Source organism: Mastacembelus armatus, chromosome 5 (assembly GCF_900324485.2).
Source record: "Mastacembelus armatus chromosome 5, fMasArm1.2, whole genome shotgun sequence".
NCBI lineage: Eukaryota > Metazoa > Chordata > Actinopteri > Synbranchiformes > Mastacembelidae > Mastacembelus > Mastacembelus armatus.
Genome location: NC_046637.1, coordinates 16395422 through 16411609, shown reverse-complemented (window position 1 = coordinate 16411609; position 16188 = coordinate 16395422). Strand labels below are relative to the sequence as shown.

The window sequence follows — 16188 nt, the reverse complement described above, 5'->3', positions numbered from 1 at the left end:
CAGGACGACTGGTTGCAATTGAAGGAAAGATGAATGCGGCCAAGTACAGAGATATCCTGGAAGAAAACCTCTTCCAGAGTTCTCAGGACCTCAGACTGGGCCGGAGGTTCACCTTTCAACAGGACAATGACCCTAAGCACACAGCTAAAATAACAAAGGAGGGGCTTCAGAACAACTCTGTGACCGTTCTTGACTGGCCCAGCCAGAGCCCTGACCTAAACCCAATTGAGCATCTCTGGAGAGACCTGAAAATGGCTGTCCACCAATGTTCACCATCCAACCTGACAGAACTGTAGAGGATCTGCAAGGAAGAATGGCAGAGGATCCCCAAATCCAGGTGTGAAAAACTTGTTGCATCATTCCCAAGAAGACTCGTGGCTGTACTAGCTCAAAAGGGTGCTTCTACTCAATACTGAGCACAGGGTCTGAATACTTATGACCATGTGATATTTCAGTTTTTCTTTTTTAATAAATTTGCAAAAATTTCTACATTTCTGTTTTTTTCTGTCAAGATGAGGTGCTGAGTGTACATTAATGAGAAATAAAATGAACTTTTTTGATTTTGGCAAATGGCTGCAATGACACAGAGTGAAAAATTTAAAGCGGTCTGAATACTTTCCGTACCCACTGTATTCTGTTCAGTGTGTGTGTTTTGCATCTGACCTTTTTTGCTGTCTAGTCATGCAGAGTAGCCTGCTCCTCCCTCCTGGTGCTCAGGGTGTGTCTTTCTCTGTGGGCAGCTCTTGGCCCAGTGTCCTGCTTTTCCACAGTAGTAGCAGTAGTCATGATTACCTATCTGCTGTCTGCCAGGTCTCCGGCCACGACCTCGTCCCCGCCCCCTGCCCCGGCCATCAAGCCATAGCTTGTCCCCCTGAAAATAACACTCAGAAACCAGTGAGTCAGTGAAAAACACGTCAGCTGTTTTTCTAACTTTCTTTTGTGCTTTTGCTCTTTGTTAGAGAACAGTGGCCATATGCACAGCATAATTTTTTATATCTGTCAGGGCACAAGTTTGCCATCCAATTTGGTGCTTTTGAATAAATCCTGAAATTTCAGGTTTGAGGCCATTTAAGAAGGCGTTTTTTAACTGCTGTGCATAAGGCCCATCCCCATTCTGTGCAGCACCTTCAGGTACTGATATTCCACTGTGAGTGTTAAACATCTTTCAGTCTGTTAAAATAAGCCAGCACTCCCTCACTATCTTCAGCATAAGGAGGTTGAGGCCGAGGCACAGGATCAGAAGGAGCTGTGGGAGGAAATATTGCTCCACCGACAGCACCCTCTTCTCCCTGGGCGTACGGAGGAAGCTGAGCCGGTGGTACATTATTAGGATGAGGAGGTGGTCTACAGCATGACATTGTCTGTTCATCTGTAAATTCAGCAGTTGGCCCTAAATACAATGTTGGTGAAAAGGCTTTTACCTGTTTTTCTATTTGCTTCTGTCTCTCTTCTCCTTCCTTTCTCTCTCTCCCTCTCTGTCCACTCTAACTTTCTTTAACCACCTTAAACTTTAACCATTCTTGTGCTGCAAACAGCCCTTCTTTTCTCTGATCCTTCTAATTTCCCTTAGTCTTACTTTCTATGTCCTTCACTCACTTCCTACAACCTTCACAGTTTAACTTCCCCGAAAAGCCATATTTATTTTTCCATTTTTCTAATTTTCCTTTTTTTTATTTGAATCCTTTTGATGCATCAATTTTGCGTCACTAATGATTAGTTCTTCTAATTTTATTTAGCATTTTATTACCTCATATTCAGTTACTATTTGTTTTTACTCACCACTATTCATTTATTTATTATAATTATTATTATAGGCTACACTTATTATTTTAACAGGCTCCATATCGACCCCTCTTTTTGGCCCGGCAAAGTCCTGGGTGCCTGAACGTCATGCTCTAGGTCTAGTGACCATGGTTCTGGGACGGACTGAATTTACTGAGTTCAATACAGGAGTCAATTTGGCCTGTCTTCTTTGAAGCCCTTCCCAATATTAGCCAGATCAATTCTAACCTCACGTAAAGTCCGTGAGGGCGGAGGGGCAGGTACACAATGTGTCAGGCGGTGCCAATTTGCTCCAGCTTTACCTTTTGACCTGAACCCAGTGGGAAGTAGCCTCCACCACTTCAAAAGGTCCAGTCCACCTGGGTTCAGCCCACTTTCCCTTGTGGACCTTCACTCGTACCCAGTCCCCTACCTTTACAGCTGGAGTCAATTCAGGAGTTGCCGGCTGGTCCCCTTCAGCTCACTTGACCTGGACAGACTTTTTAAGACACTAATTAGTGCTTTCATATATTCATCACTACCAATTCACCACACATCCCACCCAGGAAGCCCCTGACGTTCCCTGGGAGGAGCAAGCATTGGACAACCAGTCAGCAACTCATGTGGACTCAGGTGGGTCTTTGACCCTGGTAAGGTGGACATAGACATGAGGTCGGCAGGCAAGGCTTCTACCCAGTTCAGTTTAGTGTCATGCTTCTCCAGTGTTCTGCTGTTTACAGTCTAAAACAAAGCACTTACAGTGGGTGGCGTTGCCTCTCTCCCTCCTGTCAGAGGCACCTCCTCTAGTGAGCACAATGAATCACTCAGTCACACTCTGTCCCTACTCCTTTAGCTCTGTCCCCTCTTTGTTACACTTTATCTGCTTTCTCTCAGTTGACGTTGGGCCAAAGCCAACATCTACTCCCCCCCTTTCTTCTCTGCTGCTTTCCTCACTTTTCCTTCTGTCCCTTCACTCTGTTAGAAAACACACACACATACATTCTTCAATTTGCTTCACCCACTTCTCCGTGCTGCTTCAAAAGACAGAGGGCTTGTGTTATCATCGTCAGGTTTCCACACCGATTGCAGGACACTGACACCGCACACTTTAACCAACTGTACAAAAATATATATATAGACCAAAAAATTGAAACAATAAAAAGTATTCACACTTACCGGTAACTAAACCTGCTTTTATTTTTATATTCTCTTATATCTTTACTTTACCTCACCACTTACCAGCTCTTATGGAGTCGTAAATACTATGCTTTTAGCGTGTTCAATTAGGGTCTTTAGGGGCGAACCAACACTCCCCAGAGGCACCCCTCCTCGGGACTTTATCCTGTACGTCTACAGGAATGGACTCCAACCTTACTGTCCTAGTTAAAAATTCAGGTGGACCCTATCCCACCAGGGACTCTAACCCAGCGGTTTTCTCCTCCCGTCGGAGTCGATGGCAGCCACGCCGGAGGGCGTTAAGAATTTAGGCGGATCCCATCCCCGCCAGGGACTTTAACCCAGTGGTTTCCTTCTCCCATCGGATTAAGCGGCCACCACGCCGAGGATACTACACTATACTCGAATTATTAATTCAACCTCTCTATAATTTAATTTCTTTTTTCTTTTCTCTCTTTTTTTTCACATCACTCTTCTTCTTACAATTCACTTTTACTCTTGTATACTTCTACTTTTACTTTTAATCTCTTTTATTCATCTCTTTACTTACTTATTCACGCAGGTTTTTACTATTTTATTATATTAGTATATATATTAGTATATATTTATATTCAGTGTTTTAAAATTTAGACAGACGTGTGATTTGCTTTCGACACCGTTCAATTTAGATTGTTCAATAGCAGACTTTTGAAAGAAAACAGGCGTCTGCTTACCTTTAAGAACGACCCGGGTCCGGTGTCAAAAGCAATCGTCCGTCTGTTTTACCGACCAGTCCTCCGTCATCAATCACGTCGGGGTCACCAAATTGTTGGAACTGGAAATGTCCTCCCTCAGTTCCGCGTGTTCGTTTGATTGATAAAACGGAGGAAATGAATGTGGTCTCAAATTAGCCAATTATTAAAACACACTGAATAAAGCAGTTGCAGAGCTCTGGGTCAGACTGTCCCTAACACCAACAGTGTTCTCTGTCAGTTCATGAAGTCTGACTGACTATCTTTCCCTGACCCAGTGATAATATTACAGAGTGAAATGTGCAATCTTTAGGAAATTGGCGTGTTCCTCTCCCATAGGTTGAGAACGATGGGATGTCCTGAGATATCACTGTTGCTATGCCACCAGGCAGAGGTCAACCTGCCCTGTAAGACAGAATACAACAACAAAAGCAACGGGGACATCCTATCTGATGTTATGTCTAGTTCACGTCTTGCATTGTGAGAGACCTTGCAATTACTGGTAAACATATTCATGTCTTAAGCTTGCTGCTGTTTTGCACAGGCCAAATGCTTCATAACTATAACTGTAATAATGCCTTATACCTTAAGCTACAATGAAATAAAGGTAATATTTTCCACAGAGCAAAACAAAAGGTAGAGTAAGAACAGGTGAAACTGATTAAGGTTGATTAACGTAAAGCTGCCAGGGACCAGTGTAGGGAAAAGAGGAACTTAATACAAAATAAAGGTCCCTGGCAGGAAGTCCCAAAAGGGAACCACAACAGTACCCCCCTCAAAGGCCGGGTTCCAAACGGAACAAGTACAGAGGAGCTTCAATCATTTTCACTGCAGGGCTACTGGTAGGTTCAACCCTGCTATAAAGGTATTTTCCTATTAAGTACAGTAAGGTATATGGTCTACAGTTAGAATTTGTAACATGTAGTTATTTTAATCAGAACAACATATTGATTGAAGGTGTTAAATACGTCATCTCCCAGATAAATTAACCACTGTTGATTTGTAGGGCCAACATGCCTGACAAGACATCAGAGGAGAAAGCAAATTTGGCAAAGAAGTTGGCAGAGCAAAGGGCCAAGGGAGTGGAGGGAATCCCTACTACAGCAAAGGTGAGGCATCCAACGGGATCTAACACTTATATAAATAAAAATATATATATTTTTAACTCTTTCTCTCCTTTCAATTGTCATTTCTAAACCTGTAGCTCAAAATTGATGAGTTTGAGTCGAATGTCAATGAGATCAAAGATCCTTTCCCTCCAGCAGACTTTCCTGGTAAATCCCAATTTACATTCTTCCATTATATTGTTAATTATTTTATTTCTAAGTCAAAGGTAAGAATGGCCTCTTATAATCCATTTCTTTCTGTTGGCTAGGTGATGATGAGGAGGAGGACCCTGAGATCCCAGAAAGTCCCAGACCTCGTCCAATGGCAGATCTACAGTTAAAGGAGGAAGCAGTGCCGATGCCAGAAGCAAGCTCATTTTTTATCTTTGGACCACAGAACAAGTATGATATCACCACTCAAGGGCCTTTACAACCTGCACAGCATATAGCACCCTTTGAAACAGATGCAATAGGTGCAGCATATAACTCCTTCCAGTGGAGTAATATAACTGTTTTGATATTGTTATAGAGATACGTAGGGACTTCAGATGATTTTACATGGATGGCTCATAGGTTTCCAAAAAGGAAAAGAACTGAGTTTAAGGATGTAGGAGACCTGCTTGCTGGCCTGTTAGCAAAATTAGTCTGTGAAGAAAGCCAAAAAGCATGGATGGGGTTGTGTACTTGATTACATGTGGTGCATTGCCTTGAATCACTGATTGCCATAGTGAGTTTGTGGAAAAATTTGTGGAAAATTTAAGCAATACAAAGAGACGTGTTCTGTAAGTAATGAATGCTAGTTTTGGTTAGATTGGGAAAGGTTAAAATGGCTTTCCAAAATTGCTTTTTACAGAATGAACTGGAATGTGCAGATGGTGGTCAGGTTGAAGGTGACAAAGACACACTAAAAAGATGAGACAAATGTATAACACAATGTTTTTTCCATCCTGAAAAGAAAAATGGTTAGTGGTGGACTATGAACATAAATTTCTGGCAAATTAATGTAAAAGGTCAAGGGAAGGGCTAGTTCACTGGCCCTCCTCCATGCTAGGAGAATTGTGTTGACTGGTTGTGTTATTTTTGACAATGGTCCAATGTTAGTGAAAGTAAAACCTATTTTGTCTAGTAAAAACTTTTAAAAAGTATCTAAAGGTTGAGTCATGGCAACTGGACTTTCAGTTTTAAGGCCGAAACATTTCACCACCCATCCAGGTGGCTTCATCAGTCTAAGAAAAGCTGGACTGGAACCTCCAATTTATCTCACAGGTTGGTTTCACTCCACCCCTAGACCCATAGGCTCATTACGGGAGCTAAGTAAATCAGGTGAGAGTCGTTAGACCCACGCCCCTGAGTTGGTTTCACTTCACACCTGGTCTGAATAGGCTTGTTAGGTGAACAAAGGAGTGAGCTCAGGTGAGGATCGTTAGGATCTAATGGTGGACTCACGTGACCCCTCTGAATCACCAACTGGCTGAAGAGTGTGTCCTTCCTGGGAAACATTTGATTTGTTCCTTAATTTCCTGGGAACAGATGAAAGGGAAGCCTGGTGGATTGAAGACAGATTATGTCTGAGCCCTCCACCTCTTTTGAGGGAGGGTTTTTCCACTTGGACATAAATAGCTTCCCAGACCCCTCTCTCAAACCATCTATCTTCTCTGTCCAAAATGTGTACATCACTGTCTCCAAACGAGTGTCCAGTTTCCTTTAAATGGAGGTGCACAGCTGACTGTTGTCCTGAGGAGCTGCTCCTCCTGTGCTGGGCCATCCTCCTGTTGAGTGGTTGTTTGGTTTCTCCAGTTTAGACTTCTAAGCATTCTTCCTTACACTGTACGGCATACACCACATTGCTCCTCTTCTGTTTTCGTGTCTGGTCTTTAGGGTGTCAGTGTGTTGGTGGGTTTGAAGTGGACTGGTATCTGATGTTTCCCAAAAATCCATTTAAGCCTCTCTGAAACACCTGCTACATAGAGAATGACCAGGTTTTTCCTCTGTGGATCTTGAGGCTCAGCCATGTCTCTTGTTTTTCTACCTGATGTGGATGTTGCCTTTTTGAAGGCCCACTTGGGGTAGCCCCAGGTTTTGAGGGCTGTCTTCAAGTGAGTGAAGACAGCCTTGGCCTCCATAGAGTAGGGATCTTGTTTGATCTGTGGCGTAAAGTACCAATGACTGTCATGGAAATTTCTTTAAGTTTGAGAGTTGCTAATTCTCAGAAACAACCACAAGTGTGGTGAATCATCTCAGGTTTAATCACAGGCACCCGGAGAGGAAGACCTTGCAGAAATCCTCTAACTTAGTGTTACAACACCAGGTTTATATATCTTTGTCAAGAGGGGTGGGCTCATATTGGAGAAGACCCTACATGTTTGTTCAGGTGTCCTCTATCTTCAGGCCTCTACCAGCACTAAACAAATTGTTGGCAGTTATTTACAACCCTCTACAACCATAAAACACTAACCCAATAAAAGAGACAGAACCACATACCAGAAATGGGTCAAGCAACCATTCAAGTGACCCCTTGACATGGTGTAAAACCCCCACAGGACTCCTAGTTTGTGTTGCAGTGGGTGATGGGTGTCAAAAAGAAGGTATTTGTTATGAGTCCCCTTTTGGGACTTCCTGCCGGGGACCTTTATGCTGAAAGGGCTTCCTGTTTTCCCCCTGCATCGGTCCCCGGCAGCTTTACATTGGTCACTGATTGTTCGCACCTTTGTCCAATTACTGTTTCTCTGACGGCTATATGTACTGCCGGTATTCCTTTGTTCAGTGCAGAAGCATTAGCCTGTTAACCGGTGTAACCTGTGTAACCAGTGTTAATGTGTGTAGCTGGTTGTTGATTATTTTGGTGTTTTATTATATGCGTCTGCATGGCAGACTGTGCCACCTAGCCGGCTACTATTTGTTCACCGGGACACCCGGTTGTATTTCTGTTTCTCTCCTGATCCCTGGCGTCTCCAGGGGGAATAATTAAACCTCTCTTTGTCCTGCATTTGGGTCCTGTCACTCCATCCTCCTGCCAGCACCTCAACACGTAACAGTATTGTTCTGCGTGTGTGGGTTTTCTGTATACTTCTATCTCTATGTTACCATCAATTCAATTCAATTCAATTCAGTTTTATTTGCATAGCGCCAAATCACAATACAAATCATCTCAAGGCACTTTACAAAAACTGAAAACCCAACAAATCCCTTATGAGCAAGCACTTGGCGACAGTGGAGAGGAAAAACTCCCTTTAACGGAAGAAAAAATCTCCAGCAGAACCAGGCTCAGTTCAGCCATCTGCCTCAACCGGTTGGGGTGAGTGGATAGAGGAGAGAGAAAAGAACAGGAACAATAAACAACAAATAGACACTGCAGGTTGGTGGGGCCAGTAACTGCACATCAGCGATATACAGCTCCAGGACTGGGGACACCTGCAGAAGGTACAGAGGGAAAGAGAGAGAGGGAGAAAGCACAAACTAGGGGAGAGAGAGAGCACAAGGTTAGTGACATTCAATGGTGGAATATACATGTGAGGCGGGGGGGGGGAGTGTTAGGGTTAGGGTAGGGGATAGGGTTAGGGTAGGGGAGCTCAGTGCACCGATGGTCCTCGGACAGTCTAGGCCTATAGCAGCATAACTAAGGGATGGTTCAGGGTTACCTGAAGCCAGCCCTAACTATACGCTTTGTCAAAGAGGAAGGTTTTAAGTCTAGCCTTAAAAGTACAGAGAGTGTCTGCCTCCAGAACTCAGGCTGGGAGCTGGTTCCACAGGAGACCTGCACTCTGAGAGCGAAGTGGTCTATTGGGATAATATGGTACTATGAGGTCTTTAAGGTATGAAGGAGCTTAATCATGAAGGGATTTGTATGTGAGGAGAAGGATTTTAAATTGTATTGTGTATTTTAAAGGGAGCCAATGAAGAGAAGCTAATGTAGGAGAAATATGATCTCTCTTGCTAGTTCCTGTCAGCTTTTTATGGAGATACTGGGACATCCAGATAGTAATGAGTTACAGTAATCTAGCCTTGAGGTAACAAATGCATGGACTAGTTTTTCTGCATCATTTTGAGACAGGATGTTCCTAATTTTGGCAATGTTGCACAGGTGAAAGAAGGCAGTTCTAGAGATTTGTTTTATGTGTGAGTTAAAGGGCATGTCCTGGTCAAAAATAACTCCAAGGTTTTTCACAGTAGTGCTGGAGGCCAGGGCTATGCCATCAGACCCGATGTCGATCTCACAGTCCAAAAAAGCCAGCCTGTTCTCTTTAGTTTCCTCTCTGGTGAATTTGATGTTTGCGTCTACTGCATTGATGCGATCTGTGAAAGCTTGGATTTCCTGGGTTTTGATTTTTACCCAGGTGTCATCCACATATTTGAGCCAATGGGTTGGTGCTGTTCCTATGAAGGAGCTGAGAGCTTTCTTTTCCACTTCTTCCATGTACAGACTGGCAATGATGGGTGACACAGGGAAGCCCATGGCACATCCATGTTTCTGTCTGTAAAAATCAGCTCTGTATGAGAAGTATGTGGTGTTCAGACAAAGGTCCAACAACAGGCAGATTTGGTCTGGGTTGAGGCTCTTTTAGTCTTCTCCTAACAGCTGTTAAAGTCTTACATGTTAGTGGGGTGCTGGAGAAGGAGAGGCATAGAACCCAATTGCAGAACAAGAAACAAGCCTTTTATTCACTCCTGGTAATTCCAGGGCTCAGGCACAATGCAAATAATAACCGCATGTAACAGCAACACAAATAATAACCGAATGTAACGGCAACACAAATAATGACCGAATGACACGGTAAGCACAGACTATCCAATTGGGACGGTATCTGGCGTATGCAAACATCTGCATGTGTCACGTCAGTTATGACGGAATAGGAGAGGACCCAAAGGCAGATTCAAAACGGTAAGTCAGTTTATTTAAACACAAAATCACTGGAGATCAATCCACAACACAAAACTCTCCAGGCATTATTATTATTTATTGTAGATGGTGAATAATTGAAACCAGGTGATGCTCATCAGCAGTAACCGTTCTCCCAAGGCACACCTGCAGACAATACACACAGGGGAGACAACACAACACATACTGAGTTAGAAAGGGAATGGAGACACACAAGGCAAATGGGAGGACCAGTACTGCCGCCTCATGACAGCATGTATAATGCTTCCACACACACACACACACAGGGAAGCAGGACATATATATAGGGAGAAAAAGGGTAATAGAACACAGGTGAAAACACTTGAGATAATTAACACAAAGCTGCCCCCGGACCAGTGCAGGGGGAAAAAGGAAGTCTTTACAAAGTAAAGGTCCCCAGCAGGAAGTCCCAAAGGGGAATCCTGACATAAAGCATCGGTGTTAGGGATGCTGGTGAAGGGGGATGTAACATTAATGGACACCATAGTTTCATCTCTATCCAGTTTCATATGTCTGACTCTGGAGGCAAATTTCTCTGAATTCCGGATATGGTGTTCTGTGTGACCTACCAGTGTTGCTAAGATGGTGGCAAGATGTTTGGCAATGTAATATATCACAGAGTTTATGCTGCTGACAATGGGCCTGAGAGGGGCTCCTTCTCTGTGTATCTTAGGGAGTCCATACAGACATGGGGTGGTCTCCCCTGGATTCAGTCTGTGGTAGGTGGTCCTGTCAATGGCATTGTTCTAAACAGTCAATCGCCTTTTTCTTGTCGGTGCTGGTGGGGTAGGGTAGGTGCTGTATTTTAGATAACGTCCCCTGGACGACTGAGAATCTTCACAGACATATTTGAAAAAGTAATTCATACTTTCATCACATTAGATTAGACTACTGCAACTCTCTGTATTCCGGGATTCGTCAGTCAGCTCTATCCCGCTTGCAGTTAGTTCAAAATGCAGCTGCAAGGCAAGGAGTGTCATCTGCATAGCAGTGGTAATTAATAGAGTGCTTCCAAATGACATAGCCTAAAGGAAGCATGTACAGGGCAGTGTTAATTTTGACAGCAGATTTTAATTTAGTTTTAGTCATAGTCCTTTGACTAAAATGCAATTTTAATGTTAGTCATATTTTAGTAATCTGCTTTGTTTTAGTTTTAGTCGACTAAATAGCATAAGATTTTAGTCGACTATATCTACAGTAGATTTAGTCGACTAAAATATATTGGGTTTGGTTTAAGTGTAATTTAGTTAAACTATTGTAATATACAAAATATTATACATTAAAATTAAATAAAAACAAGTTTTATTAAATATATGGAATATGGCCTTTCCATAAAAGACCAAAAATTAGATATGCATTGTTTATAACTTGCATATGACATTCTTCTTTCTTTAAAGCACAAGTGCAACTCCAAAATATTTAAAAGAAAAACTGTATTTAGCAGTAATGCCATTGCATCAAACGTGAAACAGACCCATATACCTTCTCTTTGTTTTCGCCCAGCTGTTGCCATTTCATATACTTATAGTTTAAGTCAAACAGAAACCCAATGTAGGCTATGATGATGTCGTGACCTCCCACATTCCGCGTCGCCATGTTGCGCCCTCGAGGCGGTGATGAAGGAAAAACAGGTGAGGACCCAAATGCTGGACAACCAGGCTTTATTTCTCCGCTACTCAGCGGGCATGCAGACAGACAGGTAGGCAGACAGGACAGGGAAACAGACCAAAATAACTCCTCGAGCGATTGAATCCTATGAATAACTGAGAATAACTAAACGGGGTATGTAAGTAAATACGCACTTCGGCCAGAGACATCAGTGACTAACAGAACGAAGGATGTAAGTAATGTTCCGGCAGGGAACAAAGGAAAACCAGGGACATATATACAGAACTGAAGACACAGGTGAACGAAATCTAACTAATGACAACTGAACATCAAGGCACCTGGAAAACGACATGGAACAGAGACAGGAAGTTAACCAAAATAAAAGACAAAACAGGAAACCCAGACTCGGGGCTTAACACGCCAGGTGGATCAGTTACTTAAGTCTGATTGGATCTTTTCTAAAAACATCCCTCACTCACATTTTTGTCTCGTTTTTATTAGTTAACGAAAATGTCAATATATTTTAATTATAGTTTTCGTCGTCATCACTTAATTTTTATTTAGTTAGCGTCTCGTTTTCGTCAGTGAAAACCTGTTGTTGACGAAAATTATAACAAAAATATTTCATCAACGAAATGAACACTGGTACAGGGTGAACAGAATCGGTCCTAGCACAGAGCCTTGTGGAACTCTATAACTAACTTTTGTGTGTGTGGAAGGTTCATCATGGACATGAACAAACTGGAATCTGTCCGATAAATAGGATTGGAACCATTTTAATGCTGTTCCTCTGATACCAGACACATGCTCCAATCTCTGTAATAAGATGTTGTGGTCAATAGTGTCAAATGGACAAGTATAGAAACAAGTCCATTATCTGAGGCTAAGAGAAGATCATTGGTGACTTTTAACAGTGCTGTTTCTATACTATGATGTCCTCTAAATCCTGATTGAAAATCTTCAAATAGTTTATTCCTGTGTAAGTGGTCTGATAGCTGCTTAGCAACAGCTTTTTCTAGGATTTGAGAAATAAATGGTAGGTTGGATATTGGTCTATAATTAGCCAAGACTCCTGGATCAAGACTAGGCTTTTTGAGTAAGGGTTTGATTACTGCAGTCTTAAAGGCCTGTGGTATGTAGCATGATACTAGAGATAAATTTACTAAGTCTAATAAAGATGAGTTCATTAATGGCAGGGTGTCTTTAAGCAGTCTAGTCGGGATGGGGTCTAAGAGACACAATGATTTAGATGAAGCAACTATTGATGTAAATTCAGAGAGATCTATGGGAGAGAAGCAGTCTAAACATAACTGAGGTCTTACAGATGATTCAGGAGCTACTGTAGTAGAAGATTCATTTATTGCAGGTATAGGAAGCATCTGCTGAGTTTTATCTCTAATAGTTGTGATTTTATTTGTAAAGAAACTCATAAATTCATCACTGCTGAGAGCTAAGGGAACACTGGGCTCAACAGAGCTGTGACTTTTTGTCAAAAAAGGTCAGAACAAAAGAGAAGCAATGTAGCATATGCTGTCCAGTGTAAGGAAGGCCGCTCAGAACTCTACTTTGGAGAAACCAAACAACCACTCAACAGGAGGATGGCCCAGCAGAGGAGGAGCAGCTCCTCAAGACCACAGTCAGCTGTGCACCTTTATAGGAAACAAGACACTCATTTGAAGACATTGATGTACATATTTTGGACAGAGAAGATAGATGGTTTGAGAGAGGGGTCAGAGAAGCCATACATGTTTAAGCGAAAAACTTGTCCCTTAACAGGGGTGGAGAGCTCAGACATAACTTGTTTTCAATCTACCAGGCTTCTCTTTCATCTATTCCCAGGAAATTAAGGAACACATCAAATGTCTTCCAGGAAGGACACACTCTGCAGCCAGTTGGTGGATCAGAGGGGGTCACATGAGTCTACCATTAAATCCTAATGACCCTCACCTGTGCTCACTTCTATTGTTTACCTAATGAGTTTTATTGTGTTTATATAGGACCGCTTTCATATTGCAACAATCAGGCTTATATACCAAAAAAAAAAAAAAAACTAGTTGGAAACTAGTTGAGCTTTAGGGGAAACTGACCCGCTGCAGCAGAGATTTGTGGTTTTCTGTTAGCTGTCAAATCGCCAGGAAAAGAGTTACAGTTCCAAATTAGATGTACTGACATAACTGCCTGCTATTCATTTTGCATCTTTTTTCAACATTGGAATTTTTAAGGAAATGAATGTGTCTTTTAACCATTATAGGTTCCGGAAGCTCTGTCACCGTATCATCAATGCAACTACTTTCACCAATATCATCCTCCTCTTCATCCTGCTGTCATCGATTTCTTTAGCCGCTGAAGATCCCATTGATCCAATGTCCTTCAGGAACCAGGTGACAGAGTGCATGTTGCAATTAGAATTTTGCTGTAATTGACAAATCACAGCAAGTTTTCATTCATATTTTCATCATATGTGTATTTTATTTTTATTAATATTCCAAATAATGTGATATTTTTAGGTGTTGGCCTACGCTGATATAGTCTTCACTTCAGTGTTCACAGCCGAAATTGTGCTCAAGGTAATAATAGACACTGGATAATAAAATGTGACAGAATGAGGACAAATTAAAGAAAAAAGCTGAAGTGGTGTGAAACATGGCACCACCAGATGCTTGGGGAATCAGCACCAGTGTGCACTTAAACTGATCTGTGGAATGGAGATTTGTTAGAGACATGTCATATTGGGGTTTTCTTTCATTTGTCACAAATAATATAATGTAATGAAATTGTGTTTCAGTGAAATCAATGGAACTGAAAACAAATATCTATTTGAAGCCATTGCACTGGAGAACACCAGTGTTTATTGTTATAGTGTATTGTTAATTTAGACCTGTTTGCTGAGAGGTGAATGTGGAAGTGTAGTCACCAGAGGGCAGTCTTGCTCAAAGCTATGGGTGGTTCACATTGTATAAGTACACTATAATTGTGGGCCTACCGCAGACTGTATTTAGCCATTATATTTTTTTCCAGTTATTTCATCACTAATGAGGTCAGGACCATGGATCTAAAATCATTGGTTTCTGTTCCTGAGGGCAAGCTATTTTGCTACAGCACAGAATCCAGGGACATTAAATTTGATGAATCAAAGCATTTCAAAGGCTGTTGAGATTCTTCTGTTTTTACTTGCCTATACATTTTATGTTTTTTACAGCATGAGCTTAATCTTTAGAACAGTTGTATTGCTCACAATGTGTATGTATACTTTTTCAGATGACAACATATGGTGCCATTCTTCACAAAGGGTCTTTCTGCAGGAACTCTTTCAATATCTTGGATCTTGTTGTGGTCAGTGTGTCTCTCCTCTCAATGGGCATGGAGTAAGTGGAGTTATAAATGATCTTCTCTCTTAAGCTCAACACTTCTATTCTTTATCTTGTTGAGTCACATGCCATCACACTATTAGAAAAAGAGGCATTTTTCCTTTTCAGTATAAATCAATAAAAGAGGTGTGTTTTTATTGTCAAGATCTAGTGCTATTTCAGTGGTGAAGATTCTCAGGGTGTTAAGGGTACTCCGGCCCCTGAGGGCCATCAACAGAGCTAAGGGACTCAAGGTATGAGGCATATTAAATAGACTTCCAGTTTAAAGAAAATACCTCATACTGACCCGATTCATCATTTATTTGTTTTGTCTTGCAGCATGTGGTCCAGAGTGTGTTTGTTGCTGTCAAGACCATTGGAAATATTGTACTTGTCACCATGCTGCTTGACTTCATGTTTGCCTGCATTGGAGTGCAACTTTTCAAAGTAAAATAAAATGACATATTGTCCCTGAATTCTGTATTTGCTCATGTAAATAACCTGTCTGCATTCTCATAAAGACAATCATTTATGTTGCCTTCCCAGGGAAAGTTCTATGCCTGCACGGATCCTGACAAAATGACTGAGGAATCATGCAAGTAAGAACTTTATATTGTTTATGAGAACAGTAATGCTACGTGAGCCTTTCTGGGTTTTTTTTTTAGACCTGGAAAGCTCTGTAAGCAGTTTTGCTATTTCTGGTGTTTATACACTTGATTGGTAAAACATGCCTTTGCCTCTGCTCTTTGCATTATCTGTACAAAATTATTCAATTTCCAGTTTTCACTTTTAAGTTTTAGATATTGAGTAAGCAAAGCACAGTTGACCAAATTATATAATAGCACCATTTTGCTTAAGATAAAGAAAAAGAAATTGTGAAGTATACTGCAATTCATGGTTTTACAGGTATGTTGCCATTTTTCTATATATAAGACCATATCATGCGACTGAAGTTTTCTATGTAGGTAATGTGATGACAAGAGAACAGACTTCATATAGTGATGAAGCCTGTGATATGAATATGAATATGAAAGTGCTGAAAAAGCACCTGGGCCTCCAGTTGAGCTTCTGTTAACAAACTGTTGGAAAAAATTTGAAGCATACAGTTGATATTTCTTACTCGACCAGAGTTTGTAACATCAGACAGGGTTTAACTGCGAGTAAAATAAGTTGTACATACAAATGGGTTAGAATTTGTCCAACATATTGTTTCACTGCTTCACACTACACTACAGAACTAGCATTTACTTTACCACATTCTCTCACCTGTCTCTCCCTTCTACTCTGTGGCTCAGAGGTTGGTATATAAGGTACCAGGAAGGAGCACTTCATGAAATGGAGGTCCGTGAGAGGGAATGGATCAACTCAGAACTAAACTTTGACAACATACTTAACGGCATGCTGACCCTCTTCACCATTTCTACCTTTGAAGGATGGCCAAAGTGAGTCATGATCTGTTTTGTGCCAGTTCTTTGACAGTTTTTAGTCATTTCAGTGTTGACAGCTTAAAATTTAGTGATCTGCTGTTTGTGTAGTTTAGTCACCTGTCTGGAGGAAATCCA

General features: G+C 41.5%; 1 protein-coding gene across 2 annotated transcripts in view; it reads left to right on the top strand.

Annotated features, from left to right (window-relative positions):
- LOC113130179 (dihydropyridine-sensitive L-type skeletal muscle calcium channel subunit alpha-1-like) overlaps positions 1–16188 on the top strand; it is an 87008-nt gene that overhangs the window by 45856 nt on the left and 24964 nt on the right. For both annotated transcript variants that reach the window (XR_003295669.1, XM_026306554.1), the window contains exons 15-24: positions 4675–4777; positions 4873–4942; positions 5044–5176; positions 13531–13660; positions 13787–13846; positions 14538–14644; positions 14793–14880; positions 14966–15073; positions 15173–15225; positions 15922–16068. Coding sequence is in view for 1 of the 2 variants with exons in the window: in XM_026306554.1 (XP_026162339.1) it covers positions 4675–4777; positions 4873–4942; positions 5044–5176; positions 13531–13660; positions 13787–13846; positions 14538–14644; positions 14793–14880; positions 14966–15073; positions 15173–15225; positions 15922–16068 (999 nt within the window). In the remaining variant the exon portion in view is untranslated. The remainder of the gene's footprint in view (positions 1–4674; positions 4778–4872; positions 4943–5043; positions 5177–13530; positions 13661–13786; positions 13847–14537; positions 14645–14792; positions 14881–14965; positions 15074–15172; positions 15226–15921; positions 16069–16188) is intronic.